The 23,522-nt window shown below is 41.5% G+C and overlaps 1 protein-coding gene across 7 annotated transcripts in view; it reads left to right on the top strand.

The window, feature by feature from the left end:
• The window catches only part of AGPAT4 (1-acylglycerol-3-phosphate O-acyltransferase 4), a 155,069-nt gene that overhangs the window by 107,188 nt on the left and 24,359 nt on the right, over positions 1–23,522 (top strand). For all 7 annotated transcript variants that reach the window (XR_012158120.2, XR_012158118.2, XR_012158117.2 and 4 more), the window contains 4 exons: positions 2,648–2,809; positions 6,645–6,798; positions 16,112–16,214; positions 18,738–18,813. Coding sequence is in view for 1 of the 7 variants with exons in the window: in XM_073337852.2 (XP_073193953.2) it covers positions 2,648–2,809; positions 6,645–6,798; positions 16,112–16,214; positions 18,738–18,813 (495 nt within the window). In the remaining 6 variants the exon portion in view is untranslated. The remainder of the gene's footprint in view (positions 1–2,647; positions 2,810–6,644; positions 6,799–16,111; positions 16,215–18,737; positions 18,814–23,522) is intronic.

Raw genomic sequence — 23,522 nt, 5'->3', positions numbered from 1 at the left:
GATCCCAGAATGCTCCAAAAACACAAAGTAACCCTCGCAGCCTTTCCTGGTCAGCACTTGATTGGAAACAAGAGGGGCAAGTATTGTTAAAGGAACAGAGTTCAGGTTGTGCAGTTGACATATGACCTTAACTGTGCATTTTTTTTTTCTTTTAGACGGTTTGTTTTTTGTAAGAACTGTAATGTTATGTTAAAGAGACGCAAGCAACTTGAAAGTCACGCTTCCATCTGAAAATAGTTACTGATAGAAATAACCACTAAATATACTATAATGAAAGACAAAGAAAAATATTTGTCTAATTTTTTCCTGTTTGTTTTCTGGTACTTGGTGCATTTGAGACCACTTAGTGAGTTTCACTGGTTTGTTGATGTATATCCTTCCCAGGCTCTGCCAGAGGGTGTTTACTAGTAATAGCAAAGCAGAAACTAAAAAGGCATCAGGCAAGAGTGGGGGGTTGGGGGGCAGGCGGGGAGGAGAAGGGAAGTGAAGCTCAGCATGTTTGTTACTGTTGCATGCTCAGGCCCATTTTAAGAGACTGTTCTGAATGTTAGCAGAAAAACCCTTATTTTTTCTAACAAATTAGTTAAGAAATCACCACATTTAAAGGGTACTGTACCTGAAAACTGAACTAAAAAAAAAAGAAGAGCGTCCCTTTAAAGTTAAATATGTTAAGTATGTCAAATGTTTACAATGGGTTTTTTTCTTTGGGGCGGAAGGGTTTGTTGGTTAATGATTATGAAATATTGTGAAGTGGATTCATCATTGTACCTGGTTCCTGGCAATCCAAATAACATATACCTAGGTAGTAGGTGATGAGTATTGGTGGTAGAAAGGTATCCTAGCAGGTGGGAATGGATGCAGGGGTATCCTGAGACTGAGACCGAGACAAGGGAGCTAACAATTATACGGGAAGGACCAATGCTAGGGGCAGGAAGGGCCCCTGGAGAGCTGGGCCATGCTCAGCATAGTTGCTGCAGCGTGGTAGGGCCTATTGTAAGTATCAAATATCTGGACTGATTTTTGGAATCAGACTTGTACAAATATGAATGAGACAAAAATGGCCAGATTCATGCACAAATTGATTCTTAACTGGGTGTTCATCAGATCACTGATCAACAGAGCTGGGCCTCAGCCATGAAGCTCAGATCCTGATGGTAAACCCCCCCACCCCAAGCTGTGAGGGTAGAGGGTTCAGGGTTCTGCTTTGGGCCCATCACTACTAATTAACTAATAGAACTGAGAGGGAGGGAGGGAGAGCGGGGGTCTGTGTGCTGCAGTCTGGATGACTGGAAAAATTTAATTCCTATTTCCAGTTTTTGGAAGTTGACTTCCCCACATTTGCTCTCCTTGGCTTCTGTGTGGCTGTTACTAATAAAGCTAAGTGACGTATATTTGCCTTCTAGACTCATTAGTATTGTAGGTAGCTTAATTACTTACAGAAGTTTTCTAAGGTGGGGAGAGCAGAAAAGAAGGATGAGGCTAGAAGACGAGAACTAAGTTGTCTCTATTGCCATAGTAATGAAAAAAGCAAATGTATCTCTGATAGTCATTACTTGAATGTCGAGTTCACCCATTGTCACTAGTCAAATCTGATGTCCAAGCACTTGGCTACAGCGCTTTATGATGATAGAACAAATGCACAATGGACCCCCTTATTGCTGCATCTACCCTGTAGAAAATGGAACTTATTTCAGTCAGTGCTGGAGCAACATTTCACACAGCTTTATTCTTCATTCTGACCATTAAATAACCAAACAAACTGCAAGACCGTTTAGAGTTGAGCTGGTTAGGAAGGGAGGAAAGGAACAATAAAACACATTGTGGAAAGGTTGTTTTTTGAGAGGAAGGAAAGTATTGCATTTAGGACCCTGGACTGGGACTTGAGAGTAGTATTACTGACTTCATCATAGACCACATGCGTGACCTTGGACAAGTCACTTGAATCTCTTTGTATCCCATCTATAGAATGGAGCCAATGCTTCCTTTCTCTATGGGGGTATTGTGAAGAGAAATTCATTGATATATGAGTGGTGCTGAGGGAATACGGTGATGAGAGCTATAGAAAAGCCTATACGTAACTAAATTTTTCCCCATGAACTTTGTAAGTTGTATGGGTAGACTGCTGATTGTGATGCAGACAGTCAAAAAATTCAACAACAGATTGTTCAGATTCAATAACAAAGACCTGCAAAAAGAAGTTCTCTTTCCCTCATAACATCTAATCCTGTTAGCCCAGCATGGAAGCATATTGGCAGGATCTCTTAAAGGAGCTTGTGCTGCCACTGCCCATGCTGTACTGGTTCTCTGGATAAATCAAGAATTTAATTCTTTGTGACTGGCAGCCTAACCCCTTGCATGAGTTCCTCGCTTTCCAAAACAATTTAGCTGATGTGGGTTTTTAAAATTGTATATAACCTCCTTTTATGCACATAGTTGGGGCCAAATTCTGCTCCCTACCTGATGTTGTGAAGAACCTTTGAGTGTTAAAACCAATGATACAAGCTGCACAGTAAGATACTATTCAGCGTGAGTCAGTGTATTGGCATTTGGCCCTTTGTGTGTCATGTACCCATAAAATTCAATAAACAGATTTTTATTTTTTTTTAAAAGAAACAATGTAATGCTTTTCTTATGCTCTTCCTTGCAGAGTTCCAAAGTGCTTGCAAAAAAGGAACTTTCTTATGTGCCTATCATTGGTTGGATGTGGTATTTCCTAGAGATAGTCTTCTGCAAGCGTAAATGGGAGGAAGATCGGAAAATTGTCATGCAGAGCTTGCTCAATATCCGGGATTACCCTGAAAATTTTTGGGTAAGTGGTGACAGGGGAGTGGAGTTTAGGGCACTGTTGTTTCTCGAGGGACAGAGAACATAACTGCAACAGGCCTTCACTGGGCCAATGCTGTGAATTTGTTTTAGTGTTTCATGAACTTCCCAGAAAAAGTCAGAGAACAATGAGGAGATAGGAATAGCACCTTGGATACAGAAAGGAAACCGGTTAGACCTGCTGAAGGGATTTTCTCATCACCTTCTGAATGCTTCATCTGCATATTTAACAAGATGTGTATACTGCAGGAGCATGGTGCATTGGGGGTTAGAGCAGATGATCCATCTCTAATTTCTGTGGGACAAATCCTTGCTCTGTGTTACTAGTAGAGTTAGTCAAATGCCACAAAATATTTCCTTTCATTTAAAAATAAGCTCACTTTGGCAATGCTCAGCCCCTTTGTGTTTACTTTCCACTAATCTTCCAGCAATCAATTTGTTCTCATGCATGTGCTGATGGGGAAATTACATTTTAGGCTCTCATATATGAATAATTTCACCAGAAATGGTATATTTTATATAGGATGGGACACTGTTTAGTGGCACTGCATTTACGGGTCTATAGTTTTCTGTCCTCACCACATTCATAGATAAAACGTAATTGCATCTGCAGCTGGGAATCATAGAAATCATAGTAATGTAGAGCTGGAAGGCACCTCAAGACAGGTGCCGACTTCCATAGTTCCCAGGGGGTGCTCAACCCCCACTCCACCCCTTCCCTCAAACCCCCGCCCTGCCTCTTCCCGCCCCCAGCACCTCCTGCATGCTGCTGAACAGCTGATCACGGCGGGCAGGAGGCGCTGGGAGGGATGGGGAGGAGCTCATCTGCAGGGCTTCCAGTAGGTGCTGAGCACCCGCTATTTTTTTTTCCGTGAGTGCTCCAGTCCTGGAGCACCCATGGAGTCAGTGCCTATGGCTCAAGAGGTCATCTAGTCCATCCCTTTGACTGAGACAGCATGCAGTAAACCTAGACCATCCCTGATAGGTGTTTGTCCAGGCTGTTCTTAAAAGCCTCCAGTGATATGTATTCCACAATCACCCTAGGTTAGGTAACCTTCCAGTGCTAAATTACCCTTTTAGTTAGAAAGTTTTTCCAAATATCCAGCCTGTATATCTCTTGCTGTAAACTAAGCTGCTTGTTTCTTGTCCTGCCCTCAGTGGATATAGAGAACAATTGATCACCATCCTCTTTTTATAACAATCTTTTATGTATTTGAAGACTGTTACCATGTCCCCCTTCAGCCTTCTCATCTCTAGGCTAAACAAGCCAAGTCTTTCAACCTTTCCTTCTGGGTCATGTTTTCTAAACCTTTTATCATTTTTGTTGCTCTCCTCTGGACTCCTGCCAGTTGGTTCACATCTTTCTTTAAGTGTGGGTGCCTGAAACTAGACGCAATACTTAAGCTGAGGCCTCACCAGTGCTGTGTTAAGTGGAAATATTACCTTCTGTGTCTTGCGTACAATACTCTTATGAAGAGTGTAGTCAGATTCTTAGGACACAATAAAAGGATGGGCTCCCCTAAAGACTTGCCAGAACCCTTCCTATCCATTCTAGATATTTTATATGGCCCTCATTACTGCAGTATCTGTAGATCTCACAATCTTTAATGTACTTATCCTTGAAACACCCATGTAAAGTAGGGAAATGCTGTTTTCCCCATCTGTAAAAAGGGGATATGAGATGGAGAGAAACTAAATGACAGTCATACAGGCAGTCTGTAGCAGAGCACAGACTTGAACCCAGCTCTCCCAAGGCTGGTGCTCTAACCAATGGATGGGCATATACTTCCTCTCTAGCACCAAGGCTATTTAAGAGCCAGGATTTGTTCACACCCATCTCACCACTAGGAAACATGCATTTACATGTAATTACTTGTGCTGTAGCCGGGGGGCTCTACAGGGCCATGATGCAGGTTAGTACAGCTCCTCTTCTCTATGGAAATTAAAATAACTGATCTTTGTTATCTCATTGGGAGCACTGTGTCATGACTATGTTCAGGTATCAAACCCTCAGGCTATATGGTTTATATTGATGGAATGTGAATGGGATTATTCCCCAAAAAGCTATTTCCTCCTCAGCATCTTACAGCCCATGTATCTTTGTAGCTGTCCATGCTATTGAACTTTAAAAGGTGGAAGAAAATGACATCTTGGTGGAAAATTAGTGATGATGGTGTGACATTACCCACGGTACAATCTGGACTGTTGAGCAGCTGTGTCCTCTTAATTCTCTAGTCTGAGCTGCCTTTTAAACTGTTATGCTGTCAGAACATCCACTCCTGGCCTGCTCTCCCAGCCTTCAGCATGCAAATTCACCCCCAGCTAAATACAGGAGCCCTCTGACCAGTCCTTCATGAATTACATATAAGGCAACACCTGCACATCCTTAGTCCCAGCCTTGTTCCCCCATAAATGTGTCTTGTACTGTCTAGCACACTACTGAGCAATGCAAGCTCATAGAAAGTTCATTTCAGCAGTTAATGATACATGCAATAGCAGTGTTATCCCAAATGGAGGTACCCTCACACTTTAATCCAAACACACTCGTTAAGATCAAAACAATAAGATAAGTTTATTAACTACAGAAATAGATTTTAAGTGATTACAAATGATGAGGCATAAAAGTCAGGATTGGTTACAAAAGAAAATAAGAGGAAAATGCAGGCTAATATCTTAAGCTAAGTGAATTTAAAAGCAAAGGTTTTGTCTCGCCATACGCTGTTGTAAATTTCACAAGCTGAGTCTCCTTTCAGCCTGGGACCCTTCCCGCTTAGTTCAGTGATTTGAGAGTCAGTGATGCCATGGAGGAGAGGTGAAATGAGGGCCACTCTGTCTCTGTCTCTTTCTCTCTCTCATACCACCCTCCCCTCTTTGAGAATTACCCCCGACTGGGGTGCAGGCAACAAGTAGTCTTTTGCGGATGTGAGGGTTGGACCATCTCTGTGACTAAATGTAAATTTCTTATTTGCACCTTCCCATTAGTGAAGAATGGCTGCTTAAGCCGGTGATAACTCTTTAACACCTGGCTGGGCCAGTGAGTTTTTGTCTCTGAAAAACTGGTTCATGGGTGTTACGCAGAATTATAACACACTTCAGTAACCATCATACAGTAGACTCTTATAACCTCTCATATAGTGTTGCTACACATACTTTACTAGGACAATAATGTTCAGCAGGCTGATGTTTCAAATGATACCTCACAAGGCATACTTTGTACATAATTTATCGTAGTCTTGTAAAAGTGGTGAACATAATAGTATAGACTGTCATAGATGGGTCCCTTCTGTAAATATTTATTGGGAATGGGCCTGAGAGGCCAACCATGAAATATGGATCGAGATCTAGATTTGAACTTTCCCATAGTTGAGGGGAGTTGGAATCTGAAGTTCTGGTTTGGGCCTGTCTCTAGTACATCCCCTTTGAGGAGATGATGATGATAATATGTATACTACTCAGTCAGAACAGAAGTCCTAGTGCACTGCCTTGGTGCTCCTCATGGTAACCAGCCTCTGTTATCACTGGAGAACTTTTTTTTTTGGTCTGCTGTGATGATATAAGAAAGGGAGTGGCTTTATTGAAAGAAACACTTGCATTTCTTGCTCAAAATTCCACAGATCACCGTAGTCTGAGCTGTAATACCAGACAAAAGAGCTATTGGGAGGAAAGTAAGGTATTTCAAGATTTTTGTTTCCTTTCACCCACTTCATTCCCAAAATACAGCTAAGAAGAAGGAAGGTTTAAAGAAACCCAAACTAGTGACTGTTTGTTTTGTGATCAATGTGTGAGCTGGTTTTGTAACTACAGCCCTGTCTTGCTTTCAGTTCTTGATACACTGTGAGGGCACGAGATTCACAGAGCAGAAGCACCAAATCAGCATGCAGGTTGCTGAAGCCAAAGGCCTGCCTAAGCTCAAGTATCATCTGCTGCCCCGGACAAAGGGATTTGCTGTCACCGTGCAATGTTTGAGAAATGTAGGTAAGGAAAGTGTCACAGAGCAAATTCTAAATGATCATTTCAGTCTCCTGCTGTCATCCTGCCTTGTTCTTTTTCCTCTAGAATGTGTGTCTGTAAAATTAAACTAGAATCCCCATTGATCTATATTTCTACCAGCTCACAAAGACTAATGGATTAGGACTGTACAGCAAAATTCACAGAGGCGGCTCTGCTAACTTGTTTTTGCTTACTCTGGAACTGGTAATCACCGTTCAATGGCCCTGTCCTAAGGGCATAGCTTCAGAAGGTTGGACAGGAAACCCATTTAATGCTTATTGTCCCCAAAGTCCATGCCTGTCTGGCACATTTAAATCTAGTTGTTTGAACTACTTACACTTTCAAGTCTCACATCTGTCTCATCTCCCCCTTAGACAAGTGGACATTAACAAGGGTGGCTGTCCAGGACACCACAGGGACCCACTAACTTATTTCCTGGACAGAGCATTAGTGACCAAATTTGCATTCCCTTTAACCTGAAGCATTTCCATATCATAATCTTGGGACACCAGGCTCCATTTTAGCAACTAGGCATTCATCTTTTCATTTGATGCAACCAAGTGAGTGATCAGTATACACAATGAAACATCTGAAAAGATAGGGCTGCAATTTGTTGAGGGCCTTCTCTCAGGGAAGCAGTTTCTTGCTCAGATGCATAATGAGGTGTCTCCCCCCTTTTCATCCCTTTGCATGGGCACAGACCTATGTCAAAGGTGTCTCTAAAACCCACAAATGATGTGTCAAAGATTGGGCTTACCAGAACCGAGTCTGTACTCAGGGCTTTCTTCAGTTCGCAGAAGGCCTGTTGACAGTGTTCAGATCCTGGTTCACCCTTTTTACATAGATCAGTGATGGGGCAGTCAGGGTTCTGAAGTGAGGGACGAATCTCCTGTAATATCCTGACATCTCAATACACGATTGTATCTTTTCTTCCTTGTATTGGGAGTGGGACAATTCTTAATGGCTTCTACTTTTGTAGGTTCTGGTTTTATGCAGCTCCTCCCCACTCTGTGACTGAGACCCCACTTCTGCCATTCCAACCTTCCATTTCTCCATCTTCACAGTCAGGCCTGCTGTTTGAATGCTGTGAAGCATGCTCCTTACATGGGTCGCATTCTCTTCCCATGTCTGGCTGAAGATGCAAATATCTGTGTGTGCCAGGTCAAACACCCCCATCCCATGTAGTAAATCATCTACTAGTTGCTAGAAGGTAGCTAGAGCCCCCTTGAGGTCAAAAGGTGGGACCAAGAACTCAGAGCCCGATTAGGGTGGTAAATGCTGATTTAAGCCTAGCATCTGAGGCCAGTGGCCCCTGCCAGTAACTTTTACTGAGGTCAGTTGTGGTCAGGAATTGGGGCTCCTCCCAACTTGGACAGGATCTCCTCTGTTCTAGGCATGGGGTATGTATCAGATGTTATGATGATACTGAGCTTTCTGTAATCTCCACAGACTCTGACCCAGGCTTCTTAGGTACCAGTACATTGGGGGATGCCCATGGACTATTGGCCATTGGATCATCCCTGACTCCAGCATATCGGCAATTTCTCTCTCCAGGCTCTGGGCTGTTTTCCCAGTAATCTTGAAGGATGAACTTTTAATTGGACAGCAGGCAAGATGTGTATAGGCTTATTGGAAAATTCCTAGTGGTAAGCCTGCAGCTTTGCTCTGAGTTCTGCTTGCTACGTGGGGGTTAAGTGATCAGAGAGAGATGAGGAGTCCAGGGAGGGGCTGTCCCCTGTTTCTGCTACCAAATCTATGAGGAGAACCTCCTCTTTCCCCTCCCAGGGCCAGATTCTCTCTGCCGTAATATCTTGTCATGTTCACACATACACTCAGTGTCGATGGGAGCGATTTAGATAGCTCAGCCACATGGTTTACCTCATTGAAATGTTTGATTTAAAACAGTCCTTCCCAGGCAGCATGGAATTTATTCTTGTGCACTGAAATGAGCACCATAATTTTCTCAGCTGTATCATATGTCCAAGCATATGCAGTGTGATCATATCAAACTTTGTTTGTCCCGAGCTTAAGCTAGATTTTCCTGGGTGAAATGCAGGGACTCAGTGAGTATTTCCCGAAAGGCCAACACATGCTTCATTATGTACTCTTCGTCGGGAGAGGTTGTACTTTCCCACTCTTCTCTCGTTAGGGCCAGGGGGCTTTGTACTCTCCTCCCATACAGAGAGCAGTTCAAAAGGGGAGGATCCTGTGGATTTCTGGGGAACCTCCCAATAGGGAAACACCAGCTAAGGTAAACATTTAACCTAGTCGCTGCGGTGTGGGTCCACAAAAATTTTCAACATTTGAAGGGTTTCTTTAAATCTCTCGAATAGCCTGTTAATCTGGGTGGTAGGAAGGTGACCAGAAGTGTTGAATCCCACATCTCTCTCTCGTCCCTTCATGTAGGACAGATGTAAAGTTTGCCCCCGATCCGTCAAAACCTCATGAGGAAACCCTACCTGGCTACATACTTCTAGCAGGGCATCAGTCATTTTGTCTGCCTTTATAGAAGACAGAGCTACCGCTTCTGGATAGCGGGTAGTGTAAACTACTACTATCAGAATATATTTTTTCTCCATCTGGGTAACTATGCTAAGGGGCGCCCCAAGGTCCTCCATAACCGTCTGAAAGGGTTCCTCTATGATGGGAATGAGAATTAGGACAGCCTTACCCTTGTCCTGGCCCTTCCTTACTCTCTGGCATGGGTCACAGGACTTGCAGTGTTTTTGCACTGCCTCAGAAACCCAAGGCCAGTAGATATTCTGGAGTAAGTGCTTTTTAGTGTTCTGTATTCCCAAGTGCACTGAGAAAGGTATATCATGGGCTAGGCTGAGTAGCCTAAATCAGTACCACCAATTGTCTCAGTATTCCCCATGGCTCAACATTCCCAGGGAGCATACACTCCCTGTAGAGTAGCAGCTGATCCCAGAGAAACCTTTCCAGGTGACCTCCTGTCAGAGGGCTGCCAGGAGAGTCAGCTGCAACCCTAGGTTTTCTGGAGAGGGGTAAGTCAATTGTTACTGTTGGAATTCCCTAGCAGGAGCTGGGCAACTTGACTCAGCCTGGTCACTGGAACCCACTTTCCCTCGGGTTCATAATAGCGTGACCAGATGTCCCGATTTTATAGGGACAGTCCCGATATTTAGTGCTTTGTCTTATATAGGCTCCTATTACCCCCCCACACTGTCCCAATTTTTCACACTTGCGGTCTGGTCACCCTAGTTCATCAGCTGGATTCAGCTCAGTCCCAGGGCATGTATTTAGGTTGCCAGGCAGCAGCTCAGAGCTGCCTCTCTGCCTGTTAGCTTGCAGCCCAGGGTCAGAGCCAAGGGCTGCTGCTTTCTGTTTTACACTCCGAGTAACCACACAAGTGGCCTTGAGCCAGGATTCTAAGTCATTCGTCAGCAAGACCTCTGTCAGTAGCTGGGAGTGTATCCTGACATCCTTAGGCCCCTGGTTTGGCATTATTCCCTGAATGGTCATGACAATATCAGGGATGATTCTTGAGGAGTCCACCACCTCTGGGTGTGCCAGTTACTTGGGCTCCATTGTACTCAACCGCTGGGCCTTTTCCCCATCCATCTCCAATGGGAAACTTTTCATTCTCCTTTTGCATCTGAAATAATCAGGTTTACTGACTGTCAGGGCTGGATCTGGGTTTTCCATTGGTAGAGTCACTGCCCCCTGGACCCACTGTAGGCTATCACTAGCCCCTGGTCTCTCCAGCACTGGACAGTGTAACATCTTATGACCTTTTTTGTTACAGTAAAAGCATTTCAGATCCCTATGTTCCTTTGTTGGGTCCAATTAGGGTTTGCCTCCCTTCACAGGTCTGTGTTTAGCCCATTCTCCTTCTCCATTCAACTTTGTGCCACTGTCCCTTGAATTTTTTTTATCAAACCTGGGCCAGCTATCCGCATATTGCCCACTTCCTGGCTACAGTTATGTCTCTTGTCCTTGTCCGTTAACCACGATTTTAGGTCAGAGGAGCGGAGCTAGTAGAATTCTTCTAAACCTATTAATTTGTGGGCCTCATCTTCCATGGGAACTACCCGACTAGTTCCCCCATTTTCTTACAAAACCCCTAATTTGGTTTGATACCTCAGTTTAGGTCAGATCCCTTTTCTTCTGAACTCCCCAAAACTGTTTTCTTTACATTTCAGGGGTTCACCAAAAAGCTTGTTTACATCACCCATAATCTTTATACAGTAGAACCTCAGCGTTACGAACACCAGAGTTATCAACTGACCAGTCAACCACACACCTCATTTGGAACTGCAAGTACGCAACCAGGCAGCAGGAGAGACCAAAAAAAAACCCAAAACCCAAAAAATCCAGGCAAATACAGTACAGTACTGTAAAAAGAAAAGGAGTACTTGAGAGACTTAGAGACTAACAAATTTATTTGAGCATAAGCATAACCCTTCCTGTCAGCATAGGTAATGTCTACACTGAAGTGCTACAGCAGCCCAGCTGCAGCAGTGTTTTAAAGTGTAGACAAGCCTTGATTGCATCCATATACATATAGGCTTTCCAGGACACAGTATGTTTATGAGAAAACTTAATAAAACTGTCTACAATTCGGAAGTAGTACAGACAGAATGCTCATGCTCAAATAAATTGGTTAGTCTCTAAGGTGCCACAAGTACTCCTTTTCTTTTTGCGATTCATCACAGTTGTCTCTTTGCTGTCTCTTCTTTAGTTGGTCTTGGTACAATGATTACACAACTTTGCAAGTTATTTTCTGGGGATTTAGGTGCATGGCAGCCTGTAGCAAATAAAACTGTTGTGAAAACCAAAAATGGATAGAGCTACTTATTTGTGTATTGATAGCTAGCCCAGACCTAGCAATCCTTTTGGAATGGTGGATATGTGTGCAGTTAGACCACTAACGCATAGGTAAGACAACCTAATTCAGTTCAAAAGGTCCTGACCCCATTGAAGTCAATCTCAAAATTCCCACTGACTTCAACAGGATCAGATTTTCACCAAGCATATCTTGAACAATTATCTGTAACAAAATATTCTGCAGTGAGTAATGTGCTAGGTATCTCTCAGATTTTGTAGAGCTTTTCACAAGAGAGGCAGATAACATGACTGTTTAACTTTTATGACAGTGATAACCTTGTCTTTTGCAAATTGGGCAGCACAATGTAGTCCTTTTCAGTTACATGAAGGCGAGAGGGGGTATGTGTCTTATGTAGGAATTGACCAACATGTGCAATGAAGGACTAAGGAACACAATGAGAACACTGTCTCCTCAAGGAAAGTAGACAAGGGCCTGAGCCATACAGTGCTGATCAAGATTTAGACTTCCCCAAAGCTCAGGAGCTCAGGGATTTGGGATTTTGGAAAGGGCCTGTCTCCAATTTTAAAACAGTCCTTGGCCTGATTCACTCACATTGTTAAGCGTTGCAAAGCAAACAGCGTTTTGGACAGAAGAAACCTCTGTTAAGTGTATGGTTCAAGCTAGTCAGGAATTTTTTTGATGAAACATTTTTGTCAGAAAATAACAGTTCATTGAAACTGAACCTTTTCGTGGGAAAAGGTTGGTGTAATTGGCTGGCCTTCTCCCCAGCTCACAAAGAACTCACTGTCGCACGCACAGTCTTTCCAGGCAGTTTTATTTCTCCAACATAAGCAAAATACCCACACAGTTCCTTGGCCCATTTGGGCTACAGCTCCCAGGGGATTTTCCCTTTTACCTCTCTGTCCTGCTTCAGGGCATCCTGCAGGAGTCTTCCATTCTCAGCTCACTGAGGACCATCCCCAAGAATTTCCTCTTGGAGGCCCTTTTCCCCCAGAGGGTTCCCACTGCCTCCTCTCCCAGGGGACTCTGGTAGCCCCTCCCAGAGAACTTTCTGCTTCTTGCAGCTCAGTGGTTCAGACACACTGGTCCGTCTCTCTCTCATCTCTCTTCTCTTCTCCCCCCCCCCCTCGTTAAGCCCAGGTGTCCTTTTTTTAAACCTAACTGAGGTCAGCTGTCCAGTCACAGATGCACTGACCCAGTTCCTTCTTAAAGGGACCCTGTGACAGTTTCAATGGCAATTTCTAAACTTTTTTCTTTTCTTTTTTTTCCAAAATTTAAAATGGGAAATTCAGTGTCCTGTTTCAACATTTTCGAAACAAAATTCTGTTTTTCAGTTTGAAAATGCTTTGTTTTGAAATGTAGGTAAATTTATAGTAAAAGAAATGATGAAATAAAATAGGACAGAATCAAAAGAAACACTTTTACTATATGAAAAAAGGTTTTGGATTGGGTCAATTTCAATGTTTTCATTTCAATAATTTCAGTTTTTGAAAATTGTTACTACTTTGATTTTTTTTTGGTCCCAATTCGGCATGGGAAAATTGTTTGAAACCTCCAAAATTCACATGGGAAGGGAAAACCACTTCCTGCTGAACTCTAGTTATGGATTATAAAGTATTACTTTTTTTTAAAAAAAAAGAAAAAGTAATATCTGTTTCCCATATTCTGCACAAACATGACCAATTCTTGAATAAGAAAATGCAACTTGTATTAATGCCACCTTATTTATAGAAACTTTCTGGCAAATTCTGGTCTTGTTCAGTCTTTTTCTGACACCTCTATTTGTTGTGTTTTATAAATTTACACATTGTGCATTGTCTGTGCTTACCAAGTGGAAAAGCTTTGAACAAACAGAATTAATTTGAACAGTTACTTCACTTCCCAATAACAATGTTAATCCAGAGTACAATATTAATTATGTCTTTTATTTGCCAGTGTCGTGCAAGCAACAAATGAGCTTATATCCTTAAAAAGTATTCCCTTCAGGACTGATTATCATACTTTAGGTTAGTCAGACGGAAAAGGAATCTATTTTCTTCCTCTGAAGACAAGCGCTAACTGTTATGTATATAGGGTAAGACAACAGAATGAATGCTGGGTAGATCCTGTTTTTATGGTTTCTGTGCTGCTAAGTAATGATTAACCTAACAGACTCCTTATTGCACAAGTCGCATTAAACTGTCTCATTACCACTGTTTTTATCCTTTAAGATGTAATACAGGGATTAATAAGCACTTTTTACCCTAAGAGGCTTTTAAAATATGAGACCTTGAAAAGATGGATCCTTCCTATCTTTAGTGTGCAAACATGCAACTAGGAATGTGTTTCAGTGGGGGTTTCGTGTTTTTGTTTGGTTTTTATTTCCAATAATAAGTAGCAGCTGAAAACACCTTGCAAACATGGACATTTAAAACCAGGGCTGGGCTGGATTTCAGAGTGGAATATAAATAGTCTGCATATGGTGGCTGGTTATTGCAGAACTGTGCCCTGCAGTTCTATACTAAACTCTAAAAGATCAAACCAAACTTCCTACACACGATGAACCCAGTTCTTTTCTCAACTGGTTTTACATCTATTGACTTAAGTGGAATCACTCTGGATGTACCCAGGGGCAGGGATACCTGGGAGGAGAATTGGGCCATGTTGTTTGGGCTTGCTGAGCAGGCGTTAGGGTTTCCAGCTCAATATCTGTTCATACGGGATGTCTGATCCCACAGTTAGAGGAAAAATTCTATACAGTGCAAAGTCAAAATTTGTAACATGTTTCCAGGAGAGAGAATTAACAGATTTAGGGCTCGTCCACACAGACACTTAATTTGTGGCAAACTGGGGTGTAAATCCACCCCACACTAGCCTGCTACACATTGTGTCCCTGTGAACCCCGTTGCTGTACACTAATGGTTCCCTAGTGCTTTTTGACCTATCCCCTCCCCTTTCAAATGGGAGTAGATCAGGTCAGAAGAACCAACTGCCGTTCGCCAATTCTATGACCTGGAAGAGAAATAAAGTGTGTCAAAGGCTAACTCATGTATGAATCTACAGTAGTACCTCAGAGTTATGAACAGCTCAGGAATGGAGGTTGTTGGTAACCCTGAAATGTTTGTAACTCTAAATGAAACATTATAGTTGTTCTTTCAAAAGTTTACAGCTGAACAGTGATTTAATTCAGCTTTGAAACCTCACTATGCAGAAGGAAAATGCTGCTTTTAACTATCTTAATTTAAATGAAACCAGCACAGAAAGTTTCCTTACCCTTTCTAATCTTTTTTTAAACTTTCAATTTTTTTAGTAGTTTAACACCATACTATATTTTATTTGCCTTTTTCTTTTTTGGGGGGGTGGGGGTGGGGGTCTCTGCTGTTGCCTACTTGTATGTTTCCAGTTTCAGATTAGGTATGTGGTTGACCGGTCTTGTTTGTAACTGTGAGGTTCTACTGTATTTAGCGTCTGGACTTCTGAAGTCTCTTACTCTTCAAAATAAAATAAAACTTCTCCATCTCTGTAAACTATTCCTGTGCCCTTTCTCTCCCTCTCTCTGTCTCTAAGCTCCATAGCATTTTATTTTAATGAACTAGCAATATACTTTGCCTTTTTTTTTTATTGTTGCTGGGAAATATTCAGGCCATCTGTTGAATTACAGAAAGTTTTATTCCCTAGTTGTTGAGAGTTTGGCTGCAGTTTAGTTCCGTGAAATGCATATCCCAATGATTCTCATCTTAGTCATGTGTCTACATAGGAATTGCCAGATTAGATCAGCCTATAGTGAGTCTAAATTGGTATTCTGTCTCTGACAGTGGCTTGTAGCTAATGCTTCAGAAAAGGCTGCAAGAGCCCCATAATGGATGGAAAAACTGTGAGGAAAGTTTGTCCTAACCTCTTGTATTGTAACGCAAGAGGGATTGTATCCCAACTAAACTTCTGTGTTTTCTAGATCAACTGTGGATGTTAGTCACTTAAATGACTAATTTATTTTTTAAATGCTATTAGGCTTTTGACCTCACTATCTTCTAGCAGTGACTTCAACAACTATTCACTTAATGCAAAAATGTATTTTCTTTTATCAGTTTTAAATTTGTTACCATTCAATTTCCTTGGGTGTCCTCTCGTTCTTGTATTAATCACCTCTAGTTTCTTCTCTTTCCCTTCTCTTACCCACCCACCTGTTCATCATAGGAGACAAAGATAACCCTTTTAAAAGTAAATTGTGTTGGTACTGGTCTTGAAAAACATGCTTAGATGCCCTGCTTCTACTAATGTGTATTTGAATTTGTCCCTGTCACCTTGACATTGCTTACAACTTTAATTATGTCAGCTGCTGCTGGAGGCTATATGTTTAAATATACCCACTATCTGAGAGAGAATGAATATGGAAAATTGAAATTGTTCATGAAATGTCATTTCAAAGCACCTTAAATATAACCAAGACCACCCTATTAACTTTGAAAATTGATTTTACAAACAGTAAAACTGCTTTTTTTTTCCTTGTAGTTTCAGCTGTGTATGATTCTACGCTCAATTTTAGAAATAATGAGAATCCAACTTTGCTGGGAGTTTTAAATGGGAAGAAATACCATGCAGATTTATATGTAAGGCAAGTTATCCATGCTCATGTTTTTCCATATACAATGGTGTGCACTTTACTAACAAGCAGGGAAATGTTTTTTCTTGCAGGTAATTGATTATAAATTCATGTAAAACTTTCTTCAAAGGAGCTCAGGTGAACATTTATAGCTGTAAGTTTTCAAATTGTGTCACTATATGATAGGAGTCTTCAGAGTGCAGTTCCATATAGTTTTACAAGTTTGTTTTTCCTTAGCACAAAAGCATTGTTTAGTCTTTGATCAAATGCTGGATTGTTTATCTTGTGATGCACTTTCATTTTGGGAGAGCTGTTGTAAGCCATGGAAGAGTTTGTCCATTGCCTTAGTCTCTCTGCCCCAAGAATTGTATCTAGTTAGTTGCTACCAGTGGACATGTCATTGTTGTTTTGGGTGAGATCCTGAAAGAGGGGTCGGCCTGTGTTTTGTGAGACCACTTCTGTGTAGGTACTAGTACGTATCATGTAAATAAAACAAGTTACAATAAGACATACCTGGACTCCATGTCCCGGATTTCTCTACCAACCAGCAAGGTCCCATAATCTGCCATCACTTGGCGGAGGTGTGATTATATGTAGGACCTTATTCACAGTCTCGGTTCCACCAGCAGAATCTAGGTGACAGGTCACTGAAGCTAGAGAGTCCACCAGGAGTGGAAGTATAATGCTCTAATCCCTGCTATACCGGGAAACCTACAGCACTGCCCACAAAAGGGAGATGTGCTGATTCAGATGCAGCTTCCAAGCAGCAGTTCTTGGCCACAATATGAAGCTGCCATCTGTAGCTGGAATCCCTGTGAATTGAAACGTTGTGTTAATTCAATTGGCTAATGCTCCTTTGTTTGTGTTTTGGGGGTTACTTTCATGAGCACAGAACATCAGCTGATAGGTACCCTGCTATGCTTTTCAGGTGTTTAATGGCACTTGTAGCACAATTTTTTCCCCTCAAAATTCAGAATTTTTCAACTAGATCTAATAGGAAGCCACTGTATATACACACCCCTGAGTATCCACACAGTGCCAGTGGAAAATATCGAGATAGCTACAAGCTCTCGAGAGAATTTGAGGGGAGAGGTTGCTACCAAACCCATTAGCACGCCCTAAAATCCCTGTGTGATGCCTGAAGGATGTGATCAGGTGGCCAGCTCATATACTGCTCACAAGTGAGCAGCTTGTTCTAACCACAGGTGTTCAACAGTCCTTCTAAAGTAGGATATGTGCCTCCCTGCATGCGTCCCTTCTCCTTTTCCTCCAGGCTGTGAGCCGTGTATCATCCTGAGGGTGGCTCTGGAAACACAGATTAGCTGTACATGGCCCTCACTAGTCCACCGTTCCTCTGCCTCTTTGAACTTCCTGCATAGATCCTGAAGTAAGCGCAGGATTGGGCACTAAACTTCTCCTTTCCGGTCACTGCTTCAAGATCAACGCTGATAAGTTTGATCCTGGAAGCATCATATTTGCTCAGCAAAGTGTTTCAAGGTCTTGCTGATCATGAGACAATTTGCATTTTTAAGATTCTGATCTTGTTTCTGATACCTGTTTCCACTTAAATTATTGTATCACTTTAACAGCTGCTGTCTCATGGATTTCTAGAGAAAAAGAATGTTTTCCACTAAAAGCCTGCACTCCAGCTTGCCAATTGTGAAACAAGTATTAGTTTCTATTTGTAGCAGTTCTCAAGATGGGAGAATTGGACTTTTGAGGGGACGGGAATTATGTTAATCATAACGTTTTTTCTAATATCTGGTATCTTGTGAATTGCTGGGATTTTTGAATGGCTGCTTCGTACCATTACAAAGCCCAAAAAATTGCAGCTTTTTAAAGACACAGAACATGCATTTCTGGTGGTGGTGGTGGTGATTTATGGGCAATTCGATTTTAAAATTTTCACTGGTGCCTTAGGCTAGCAGGTGCTCTGGGTACTGTTCTAGAAGTGAACATTGTCAAGTCCTTGTCCAAGGCCAATGTAATTTTCATTCCCAGAGGTGGTTGTAGTTTTTCATAGGTATCTCCTTTTCTTACTGGTAAATTACAATTGAAATAAAGCAAATGTTTTTATAAAGACATTTTAAGCACTGGGAATAGCTGTTCCAAAAGCACTAAATATGATTGACCCTAATTGCAAAGGGAAACAAGTTTTACCTCTGAGTGCTCAGTTGTTAAACAAAATCTTGGGATGACTTAATCTGTGAGGTAGGAAGTTAACCTATTTGAAACTTTTATGTAGAAATATAGAAATGCAAACCATCATCCTATTAACTGGAAGAAGTCTTTATTGAGCTGCAAGTTTTACAGTATATTTCTAGCTCCAGATATTTCTAAAGACTGTTTATGGCTCTTACACTTAAAACTACACATCACTATGTCCAAAATTTGTACCTCAAAAGGCAGAACTAAAAGGAGAAAAATAATTAGTAAAGTAAATGAGTAGTAGTTTAATTAGATAGCAGTTTTAAGATCCACATTAAACAATATGAGTGCACTTTTTCTTTACTATCTCTTCTTTACTGTTTGCAGACGGATTCCATTAGAGGAAGTCCCAGAAGATGAACAGGAATGTTCTAAGTGGCTTCACAAACTCTATCAAGAAAAGGTTGGTTTATTATTTGGAACCACTAGATTAAGATAAATAATTTACATTAATATTATCATGCATACTGCAGCAGGGCTTTTTAGTAGGGCAGGTGTTCTTTCTCCATACACAAAAAGCAGCCTTATACTGTCAGTCAGTCAGGATCACCTTTATTTTAAATTAAAAGAACATAAGTAAAGTTTCAATGAGAGAACAGAGGAATACAAAATGGTAACTGCCTCTAAATCATGGAGAAGGCATTTAAAAGTGCTGTATGCAAGAAAACCTCATAACTGATTCTCTCTGGGTACACTGCAGATAAAAGATTCAATATTCCCACTCGTGAATTTGGGAATATTTTTTTTAACAGAGTCACAAAAATAATTTTAGAATGGGCTGAGCACCTGTCTCTGCTACAGGATGTATAGGAGACACACACTTTAAAAACAAATATTAATTTAGGACATGTTAATGATAAAAATAGGTATGTCAGTGTTTTTCTGCTAATGGAGTGTGGCATCTTTAGAGTGGCAGAACTGCTCAGTTTCTGGGTTTTCCTAGTCTATAAACATAGGAGGCAATGTTTTGCGGGTCTATTAGTTACGCACCCCAAACTCCCATTTCAGTCAATGGGAGTCAGTATGTGCAAGGAATATGGGTCTAGTCTGATTAGCCAGGAAATGTATGAGTGACATCTTTTGATGTATAATAATATAGGACTTTTCAGACCGAGAGATGGCTATGGGGTCTGCCAAGACCTGTTTCATGTACAACGTATCGATGGAATAGTAAGCCACCTGCTATACCACTTATTGTGTTTCTGTATTCAAACTGTTTGTGTAAAGGACATTTTTCCTGAACTGGTTAAGTTCTAGCCCCGTTCTTGGCTTCATCCATAACTCCCTTAAGCAGTTTATTAATATGGACATACAGTATAAATTACTTTCAAGTCTTGTAGACATAGTTCTGTCAGCTTTGTCTTTGGGCTACTCCCCTCCTCACTGGCTCCAAAGTCATGGTACTGAGGCCCGGTTTGAGGGGGACATAAATGGTATATTTCCACAGTAAGTATATTAAGTCACCTTCTGCCTTATGACCTTGTGGAAGGTATAAAGTAAACACACGTGGTCCTTTCATGGGTCACTAATATGCCACTTTTTACTACTCTCTACCATGTGGTGGCTTCTTCCCTAGAATTTCTGTCCCCAAGATAATATCTAGTCAATTGACAATAGAACACTTGAACTGAACAAGGTTGTGATTATTGCTTTCCAGTTCCTCCCCTACGTCTGTCTCCCTGTCACAGCCTTTATATTACTTATCAAATATCTTATTGATCTCTTTCTTACCGGCTAATGTTCAGGCAATGCCAGTAAATAGTTTAAAAATATCCTGTACTAGGTTCACAAATAGGCTGAGTGTGCAGTATAATTTCTTCTATGTAATATACGCTGGGCTACATCCAGTTATTTATAAAGCCTAATATTCCATTAAGTATAGGAAGAAAGAATATGCAGCTCTGTGCAGCCAATTCTTCCTCTGTCTGAGGGGAATCCTTAAAAAGATTAAGGTCTGAGCCTGCTCCCACGCCTCTTGTACTCCAGTGAAACTCCACTGATTTCGTTGCATTTATTCCGGACTCTCGCGAGTGTATGTGAGAGCAGAATCAGGCTCTTACTCAAAATCCATATTCTCCCCAGAGCTGGAGGCAGAGAGTTTTGAGAGAAAGGAACTCTTGATTGCTTCTTCAAGAAACTGTGGAGGAAAAACCATAATTCCCCCTAATTTTTTTACCACCATTTTTTTAAAAGTATATATTTTTAAGTTGGATAATAAGTAACAGAGCCACGTTAGGGATATTTATATTTTCAGATTATTTATTTATTTTTGGAAACTTAACAAATGATATATTTAAAGGGGCAATGATGCGCTGCAAGATATGTACTAATCAGCCAACCTATGTATGAGTGGGATACCTTTAAAAATGAGGTGAGGCACCCCAAGGTGGGCATCTGTTAGCTGCTGAGTATATTCCCTGTTGCCTGTCCTGTGTTGCTGGACATACTACTGTATGTTGTTGTGTTTTATTGCCCTTGAGGCAATGTATTTCTTTGGCCTGTTGCAGTGTACCCGGGGCATGCCAGAATTACTGTTTAAATGTTAAGGACTCAGTCCTGCAAAGTGCTGAGTGCTCCAGCCATGATCCAGCAAAGCACCAAAGCAGAGGATTTACTTTAAGTACTTGAGTAAGGGGTTGATCCTGCTTCCATGTAGTCAGTGGAAAAACTCCCGTTTGACTTGAATGGTGCAGGATCAAGCCCTAGTTTCTCCTAAGATCACTGTACTATGCAAGTGCTTAAAGTAAAGCATGAATCAAGTCCAGAGTAATGTTTGCCTTGCAGGATCCAGGCATAAATCCACACACTATTGATAAATGTCCTCTATGTTGTTTGGATTAATGGGTTTGAATAAATGAGGGAATTTTCAGGGTAGTTAATGGAAACCAGTGGACATGATCCTGTTTCCTTAGACAAGGAGGTTCTACTGCATTATCACCTTCTTGTCAAGTTTCAGTTATGCATTCTCAAATCAGAGATGCCATTTGTTGCATTCTGGGATGCAATCCAGACCAGTGAGGGGTCATCACTGTCTGCACTGCAACTTTGGGTGCCTCACAATGCTTTGCTATTGTAGCTCCCAACCTGTGCCGCTTACAAATCGGCTTCCAGCTTGCAGATCACACCCTGAGTGTCTGTGTGTAGCTACAGCCCTGGTCCAGCAGCTCTGACTTCAGAGCCTGTCAGCAACACTCCAGTCACACTCTGGCTTCCACCTGCCTGGTTTACGACTTGCATGGTGGCCCCAACACACTCCCAGTCCTGGATTTGGCCCCAAACATGTGTTCTCCATTGTCCAGCCCTCTCCAGATACTAAAGGTCTGTTGCCCCTGCCCAGTTCGCTATTTTAACTGGAGTTACCGAACAGTTAAGTTTAAACTCAACATTGGATTAGTTTTAATTTTAAAAAACCCAGATTTATTTAACTACAGAGCGAGGTTTTAAGACAGTACAAGTATAAGGCATTAAAGTCAGAAATAGTTAAAAGAGAAATAAATATCAACATTTTTCTAGTGGCTAAAACTTAACCAGCTAGACTTGGATCAAGGTAAAATCTTTACCGTGTGTTCCCAGCACCAGTGATGACCAAATTCTCAGGTCAGGATCTCCCCCATCATCAAAAAGCTGGTTCCTTTATAGTCTTAGGTGAAAGAGAGAGGGATGGAGGTTTTAAGAACAGGTTAGACAAACACCTGTCAGAAATGGTCTAGTTATTACTTAGTCCTGCCCTGAGTGCAGGGGACTGGACTAGATGACTTCTCAAGGTCCCTTCCAGTCCTACACTTCTATGATTCTATGGAGAGATGCCTTGGGGTGGTTTTGCCTTCACTTTTACAGTCCAGTCACCCTTTGAAGTAGATATTTCTGGGACTTACCCCTCCAAACAAAGTTTATTCAAACAGTGAAGAAGGTGACATGGAGTTTGGTGGTGAAAGTGGCTCCAGGCTCTTTCTTCTCCCCTGTGTATGCTGAAATGTAGATTTGCCTTGTGTCCTGTCATTTCCCCCCTTTCTGACTCAAGGACCCTGTTTACTACTTGTATGTAAATTGAGGTAAACACACACTCCTTTGTTTAGGATAGACCTGTTTAACAATTTTTGCCTACTCAGGGCAATGTGAGTTTAAACATGTGCTAACTATATCATCTAGGGGGAATTCATAATTTTACATATAATGTTGCTTCATACATTTCTCTGTGATATTTACCATCAAGTTATTAGTTTTCAAATGATACCTCACAAAGCATATTTTGTACAAAGATTTTTGAAGTAGTGTGTAGAATGTAAATGCAGGGGTGTGTTCCATTTCAGTTTGGTTCATTTTCTGGTTTAGCCATTATAGCAAACCTAACAAACACAGCCTTTGCAGATAAATGGCCCTGGCAATGGAAACAAATATCACTTATTCCTAGCAGAAACGCTTTGCGAAAAATTACAAATGTATTGGAAATAATGTTGAATTTGTCCTCCACACATACACCATGTAGTAATATGAATTATCAGTATGCTATTAGCTTTTTATTGATATTTTACATGACACTTTTAGATACAGGCTGTGACCTTAGTGAGTTGGGGTATATTCAACTGTCCAGGCCAGCTGAAACTCACTACCCATACCAGTGAGCATTGGGACCTGTTAAGGTCATCTCTCCAACACAGAATGCAGATCAGAGGAGCCCCAATATATACTATTTTTTAAAACCATGATTTTTGAGTGCTGACCAGACATGCCATACCTGTGGAAAAAAATACAGAAATTGGCCTTAGTTTTGGCTTAATTGGCTTGTGAGTTGCTTGTTGGCTAGTTTTTGGCTTGTTCCTTGTTTGGCTTGTAGCCTGTTGCTTCTTTTTTTTTTTTTTTTTAATTGGCTCTGGGAAAGAAGGGGAGAGAGTCAGGGGTGCCCAGAGGGCCCACCACACTCCCAGACTGCACTTCAGGGGGATCTAGTCACACAGAGTGTTGGGGTTCTTAGGGATTGTTTTGGCCTTGTTTTAAAATGGGATTCGCTTGATTTTTGGCTTATTGTGAAAGTTGGGGTGCTTATTTACCACATGAAAGTTGGCAACTGTGGTACTGACTCTTTCTTTTTAGATGCTGTGAGTTGGCAATATG

The sequence above is a fragment of the Lepidochelys kempii genome, chromosome 3 (genome assembly GCF_965140285.1).
Source record: "Lepidochelys kempii isolate rLepKem1 chromosome 3, rLepKem1.hap1, whole genome shotgun sequence".
NCBI classification, from domain to species: domain Eukaryota; kingdom Metazoa; phylum Chordata; order Testudines; family Cheloniidae; genus Lepidochelys; species Lepidochelys kempii.
This window is presented reverse-complemented; position numbering and strand designations above follow the sequence as displayed.